This window comes from Saccostrea cucullata, unplaced genomic scaffold (assembly GCF_032062105.1).
Source record: "Saccostrea cucullata isolate Sc308-1 unplaced genomic scaffold, CSIRO_AGI_Scuc_v1 ctg20439, whole genome shotgun sequence".
Lineage (NCBI taxonomy): Eukaryota > Metazoa > Mollusca > Bivalvia > Ostreida > Ostreidae > Saccostrea > Saccostrea cuccullata.
In genome coordinates, this window is record NW_026937644.1 from 1 (window position 1) to 7993 (window position 7993).

General features: G+C 34.1%; 1 protein-coding gene across 1 annotated transcript; it reads left to right on the forward strand.

Annotated features, from left to right (window-relative positions):
* Nucleotides 1–6: 6 nt before the first annotated feature.
* Nucleotides 7–536, forward strand: LOC134248580 (uncharacterized). The gene is made up of 2 exons (XM_062730997.1): nt 7–200; nt 290–536. Exons 1-2 carry the CDS (start codon nt 86–88, stop codon nt 487–489), a joined length of 315 nt encoding a protein of 104 aa, XP_062586981.1. The 5' UTR covers nt 7–85; the 3' UTR covers nt 490–536.
* Nucleotides 537–7993: the final 7457 nt, after the last annotated feature.

A 7993-nucleotide genomic window follows, 5' to 3' on the forward strand; every position in this document is an offset into this window, starting at 1 on the left:
ACGAAATCTTGATTTATCTCTAGTGAGTAAGCAACAGGCTGAAGTGCTGAACAGAATCTATGCTAACAAACCAGGACCATCCCTAATGATGTGTCAGGAAATCAGCAGGGAGATAGGACTCAGAACCGGAACTGTCCAGGCTTGGTTCCGGGAAAAACGCTGTAGAGACTTCGTGTTGCTGAATGAAACATCCAACCCAAGTAAGATTCTTAACAAAATGTCTCAAATTGAAATCTTATTTTTATCTTAGATCTTTCCGCTTAACGTCACAACTTTTATTTTTTTCCAGACCCAGAGAGAGATTTTTTTAGCTGGTTGGAAAATGCCTTGTCTCCAAACTGTATTCCTCCAAATGTAGATCTCACACCTGACGCCATACTTGATGGGGAGGTATATCTCCCGCGCCTTTCGAGGGGCGGATCCCAAATTGGATCTACATATTTTCCGTGTTCTCCAGATCAACAATGGATTCGGTGCAATTCTTCGTAAATCATTAATGAAAAAGTCAATAAAATATATCGAATGTATATATATATATATATATATATATATATATATATATATATATATATATATATATATATATATATATATATATATATATATATATATATATATATTATATTTATATATTACATTTCATGTTTTCAAAATAAATTTGGTGCAAAAAATTTTTGCTTTGTTTTTCTGTTTGTAAAGTTTTTGTTAATTTTGTAAGCCGCATTATTTTTTTTTTACTCAAAGAACCATTATGTTGGAGAGGAACGAATCCTGTGCACAGCTATTTGGATTTTCTACCATTTCCAGCACAATGGACAAAATTTGTTAAACAAAGGGCCAGGTCTTTTTCCAAAGGGAAAAATTAAGAAATGAGGGATGCCATTTGATAGAAGTATACAGAATTAGTTATAGATCGAAAAAGATAAATGTCTTCAACTACACTTTATATTGGTCAATATTATGATGAATGTGATAAGTACGAGATTAAATTAAAGATCTCTTAGGAACTTAATTGAAAAAAAAACATATCAGTAAGATAAACATTTAACCAATTCCTCTGGGGAATTAAGGGACGTCGACCACTACATGTATACAATATTTTGTCTATTTGTCGAAAAATCTTTTTTGGAAGTATTTTGAAAGTAAATACTCATGACATATTTATTTATCAATATGCTCGTGTAATCTTTAAAAATTTCCACTTTGTCAACGCTTACATGTTATTTAGAAATACGAGGGTTGATCCAAAATCAATGTCACTGTGTCCATATCTTTAATGTTTGGCGTCATATTATCAAATTCAATGTACTAAAAGAAAACATAAAAATAAATCAATCAAAATGTAATTGAATTATTAGTTATCGAAGTTGTGACATAACTTTTGGATCAACCCACGTATATGCATTTTTTTCTGTGATGCAAGAATAAAATGTGAATTAAAAAAGTAAATAGTACCAATATCTCTTACAGGTTTAACTATAAATGATGGGAAAATTTCTATTATACAATTATACAATTTTGATGAAAATGAGATCCTTTCGAGTAGCGAAATGGCATTCGGGTTTCAAAGAAGGGGATCCAACTGAAATTAACAATGAATAATATTTAAGTCCCAGGACGGATTTAAAGGTGCACAGAAAACAAAAGTTTGCGTGTTCTTTCTGTCTATAAAAAGAATCTATGTTGGGGTTCTGCAAGGAGTAAAACTCGGACCCTATTTATTTTTGTAGTTTACTAAAGATATACTTGAAATTATAAGGGTACGCTAGGTCATATTCTATTGGAGAGGTAAAACTTGATCGCTACATTGCGGAACATTTCAACGCATTACCGTTAAATTTCCACATTCATTCTTTATTTCCTCCAAACTGGAGATTCGATTTCAGCATTTCAACAGTACACCATATCTAAACAGTCAAATATATTTACAACATTATTGTGTGAAAAAATCAGTTAGATGAAAAACAAATGATAATAGTTATTAAAAAAATAATAAAATAAAATAAATAAATTGTGTGAACATTAAAGGTTACAAGGAAGTGGGAAATCGGAAATAGACCAGATTACTTGGATTGAATCATTCTGTTCTCTGCTATTATGCATAAGATCTTTACATGCAATTCTGATTTTTTTCAATATTTAAAACTATGTTCCGCGTTTAAAAAATACTCTGTGTATACATGTATTGTATGATACTGTATTTATATAAATAAATGAAAAAATATAAATAAATAAATAAAAAAAAAAATATTCTGTAGAAATTTGCTACTGCGTCCCTAATAAATAGGTGAAGTAGGTGAGTTAAATAGGTTAAGATCAGAGTTGTCGAGAGAAACTCTTAAAGTTGGGAAAGATCAGGATACAAGGAGAAACAAGTATAGAATTTGGTAGGAAAGTCCAGAGAGTTCTGCGCCAAAATTGATATTGAAATCTTCGATAATTGTCTCCCACCAGGCATCTCTGTATGAATAAGTTCCAGAGCATGAAGTAGACAGATGTTGAAAAACACTTGTAAACGATCTTTTACAAATCGGGCAAGATTCCTCTGGAATATCCAAAAGAGTCCCGAGTTTAGTGATAAATTTGCATAGCTGGATTTCGTAAGTGTTTGAAGGGAATGGACCAGAGGACTTAAGGCGATTTTCCCAAGCACAGAATATTAAACCGCGAGAAATTGCAGTTATTATTCACTCTTGTTGAGATGATGAGACATGAGCAAAAACAGATGTTCTGACAGTTCTTTTTCACTCAGATTTGGAGGGAAAGAACTTCACACATATACTGTTTAAGGAAGTGACAGAGGTTGTATTTGGACAGTACTGATATAATATCCGGAATGAATCCATGAGTTACGATATTTCTGTTTTGAAGGTAGTCAAAAAGGCGATACAGGAGTATCTGTTTTGTGAGAATACTGGGATCTAATTCGCAAAGACGTCCAAAGAATTGTAGCTCATTAATGTCAATTTCAGCGGATATTGGAATAAGACCAAGTAGGCTCTCACACTTGCCGGATCTTGTTTCTTTAGGTAGAGACATGGTACATTTGTAAATAAAATGCTGAAAAGTGATGTGAGCTTTTGTATCCATTTGCCGGAGATCACACCATAATTCGCTTCCATATAAGGAGACGGAGCACCACCTTCTTGTACAAGTTTGCAACAGTCACTGAATTTAAATGTTCACACGCCTTCAGAGCAAGATAGTCTTGGCGTCCCTTCCTACAAGCATTGCAAGTTCTCTCGCTCGGATTCATCTTGCAGTGTAGGAAAATCCCAAGACGGTTATAGGTCTCAGATAGATGAACAGGTTCTTCACCTATCCTCCAGGACAGAGAGGTAGCAAGGCGGTTACCGGATCGGGTAAAGAAAAGTACACTTGACTTGCTGGCATTAATTTGATTCGCCAACGCGTGAAATAATTGTACGCAATGTCGAGCATCTTCCGAAGCCCTACAGGTGAGAGAGCTATGTAAAAAATGTCGTCAGCGAGAGATGGATTTGAACTGGAAATACTGTGAACACTAAATACAAGAAAGTAGAGAGCACTCCTCCCTGTCCTACACCTTGGGAAACAGGAAACCATTCGGATGGCAACAGAATAGGATGCGTCGTTGTGGCAGTCATCACTGAGAGACCACAAGAGGCCAGATATGCTAGCTGATATAATTTATACATTAGGTCATGTCTCCAGACAGTATCAAAGGCCTTCTGAGTGTCAAGAAAGACAAGAAAAACTGGGCTTCCGTGTTCAATATTGTGAAATATTAATTGTCTCTTGTAGGTTGAAAGAAGCAGTAACACAACCTAACTTTTGTTGGAATCCTTGTTGTTGGGGATTGGGGAAATGGATATTCGGCAAATGAAATGTCTTTATCCTCGTTGACAACATTTTTTCAAATAATTTAAAGAGACAAGGAAGCAAAGCAATTGACCTGTAGCTATCGGGGGCCTTCCTTGGTTTATTGCTGCCTTTATAGATCGGGTTGATGAGATCGCGCTTCCATATTGTGGACATCTTGCCTATCTTTATGATGGAGTTAAAAAGGTAAACAATGCAATTGGTTAGGCCAAAGCCTCCGCAACCAAACTTTGCATGTATAGTAATTTGTATCTTTTGCAACTTCTAATTCATTACACTAGATTCCCTTTGCTTATACTACTTTTGCATTACATTGGACAGTGTCAATGACCCATCATTTAATAACTGGCAACTATACAATGGTCCTCCGCAATCTCATTGGAAACAGCGTAAACTATAAATCATTTACTTCTCTTAGTGTGATCTTCTGTTCGTAGCACATCCTGCCAAAACTTCAAATACTAGTATTCTTTGGCGCAGGTGAGCCAACAAATATGTATAAGATTAAGATTCTCCCCATAATTTTCCTGACACAACTGAACAGTGATAACGTATAGTTGGAAACTAACGACAGATCGTCGTTTTTGAAAAGATCGTTGAGATCGGTGACGAACAGTAAGCAATACTAGTATGTACATTTGAATTGATTGAATTACCTTGTTCCTTGGGACTTGGAGCAATCGTAAAAATAAAAAAGAATAAAATAAAAATTATCTCAAGTTTCAGACCTATCTTTCTTGGGTAAAATCGTATTTGCTAAGGGACCCAGGATAAGGTTATAATAAACCAGAGGGGGGTGGGGTGGTGGTCTTGACAAATACTATGAAATAAATTGAAGAATTTTACATGTTTTACAAGAAGAAGAATGTTACATATTGCCTATTTATCTGAAAGCCTTCAGATTTCATGTAAATATTAACGAAGGTACCCAATTATGATTGTTCGTTCAGGCAATTCAAATTTTAAAGAATTTTAGTAATAAAACCTATAAAAGACGCATAAGCAAATACAAGCTCACTATTATAGATAATAGGTACTGCATGGTTTAGAACTGTATTGCAGACAGGGGAAAGGGGTTATTTTTTTCCCTGTTCGACCGTATTTTACGTTATCATGATTAACACCTCAACCTGATTCAATATCACAAAACACAGACTTCCTGTTTAATGCAACATGCATATATGTTTTTGTCATCTCGAGTATTGGGGATCTTCAGATAAATAACACCGCTATTACTAAGACCACTCCCCCTCCTCAGGTAACCGCACGGTAAAAAAGATTGGGGATAAACAAAGCTGAGCTCCTGTATTTACTACCGGTATATAAGTGGAATGGATGTGTATACATGTATTCTTTTATTTACCAGTTAAGAAAAAGAAACGTGCGTTTTCTTCGTTTATAATGTCGTGGAGTTGAATGACTCCCAACAGCCAATTATTAAAATTAATAAATGCATGTTATAATTAAACACATCCCACACACTATTTTGGGATTAGCGTCCTTATCCCTTATAAGATATGGGGGAAATTTTCATTGTCTTTAAACAAGGAAGTTATGAAAGATATACCTTTTCAAAGTTTGTTAAAGAAATTCGTTCATCAGAAGGAAATAACAATTTTATGATTGAAAACTCTGTGGAGGGGAGTAATTCTTACCAATCCCGGCCGGGGATCCAGTATTTAGAAACCATGTTCCACCCATGGGTTTTGAATGAGTCTTTAAATGGGAGAAAATTTTTATCAGAAAAGGGAAACAGATTTTACAAACCACTATGCTACAGTAAATTCAAAATCAAGGCGTCGTTCTCTTTTGTATTAGAATTTCTCTCGGAGCAAATACTGGGTAATTAAAGGAATGTATCTTAAAAGAAAAAGAGTAAAATCTAAATATTTCGTAGAACAAAATACCTATGATCAATCAAAAATATGTGCAAATATCCCAAATGTAGTACAGATTCAAAGCGCCTCTTGAGTTTGGTTCCAAGTGCCTAGAAGATGTTCACATAAAGAGCATGTTCATGAATATACAAACATCTCAACTATATGTAATGCTGAACTTTATGTTTAAGAAAGCGGGATGGGATGGTACATAATCAATCATAAATAGGCTTGATTAACTGTTTCATAGAATTAAAGCTGCTGCTACAGAGCAATGAGCAGTTTGCACGCATCCCTGTGAATATGCAGAAATTATCTATTCAGATAGATCCTTACTGCATAAGAGTTTTCATTAGTGATGTATGTTAAATTACATGTAAGTAAGTAAGTAAGTAAATGGTTTATTATAGTGACATGTGTTATATACAATTACAACAGTTGTCAACAAATATACATATATATTAAGAATTGAAACACCCGGCCCATCGGGCCTATATGTCACTTTAGCAATATAACATTCAATAATACAGAGATATTACGCATTGCGTTTACTATAAATAATAGATTGTCTGTAAGTATATGCTGAATATATGAATTTTCCGATCTGCCTTGGGAAATTGTTTTGTCTAAATCTGACATATTATTATCAAATAAAGTTGGGTTAAATTCAATACTGGTAAAAAAGATTGCTCTTAGATTTGAATATGATGTACAATGAAGCAAAAAGTGACATTCATCTTCTACACTATTTGATAAACATAGAGTACAGAGTCTGTCTGATAAAGCCTCCCCCTTATACCGTCCTGTTTCTATCCTTATAGGTAAGACACCACATCTAAATTGAGCAAGTATAGAACGATGGCATTTTGGGATATCCATTATTACATATTTCTCGGTTTGAAAATCAGATTTTACGGCTCGGTAGGTTCTAAGTTTTGGGACGTTTTGGAGATCTTCATTCCATGCGTTTAGAAATTTTTGACGAAGTTTTTCTTCTACTATAGTTAAGTTGCAGGCCATTTGATTTTGGAAATAGGTAGACATATCAAGAGATTCAAATAGGAGTTTGGCTGTATGTACATGTATCGTCATTTTGTTTCTATTAGAGAACAACAAGCTTAAGTTTGTTACTAACAACATGGACCGCAATTTTGCAAATTTCCTAAACATGATTTTATATGGACAATAGAAACGCATCCGTTAAAAATAGCTTGCGCATTTTATGGCCCCCGATGTCAGATTCCATTTTACTATGAATTTGTTCATTGTAAATTGCACTGTTATCTACTTTTTACTTTAAACTTGATATCCGGTACTTACAGCTGGATCAGATTCACCAATACTAAGTATATTTCTAGTAAAATGTAGGCCTGTAGAAAGCAATTTCACCCCCCCCCCCTTCCAGTTTCCACGACCTTGAAATGAAATCGACAGCTACTAGTATATAATGCGCACGCATAGACAGAACACTTGTTTACAAAGGAGATGGGTAAACTTAGCGTGCAAAAAACCCACAAGCTTCAGATATATAAAAATCATATTCAAATTGTGATTTTAGTATTTAGAGTAAAGTTCTCATCATTGATTTTTGTAAAATCATGATAAACAAAAAGTTGTGAGGAAAATTTTTCGTTAAGATTTATTCTTTTATTAAGAAAAATAATGTGGTATCCATTGGGTTCGAGCCCTGGCAATAAAAATCCTGAGTTGCATTCTCTATTGACCATTGACTTAAGGGACTTCAAGTATTTCTCGAAAAGATACGAAAGTTAATTATGTCATAAACTTATATTTTTTAGGTATAGTGGGTCATTGCTCCATAATTTTGGAAACCAAAATATGTATGTTTTTATGCAAACTTTGAGGATTACCTTTCAAAAAAATGGAGAGAAGACCCACTCATAACGAAAAATAGTTTCATGGTGTGAAAAAATGACTCGTTCTGTCCTCTTTCATGTGTGGATAATATTTCATAGGCAAATAACTTCAATCTCCATCAGATTTGTGCAAGTTGTAAAGATTTTACATAAAGTGTACTTTAATGTTAGATGAAATATTAAGGAAAATTTTGATAAAATTGAGATTTAATTTTTCACCTTCATGTTTGTTGCACTATGGGCTTATCTCTCGTCATGTTCACCCATCTCCTTAAAAGCAAGAGTGCATGGTGCCTTTTTCAATTTATTTTGAATAATCGTCGAACAGTCATTGGAATTTTTATGACATTTTTATTTATCAATATTTTCATAAAATCT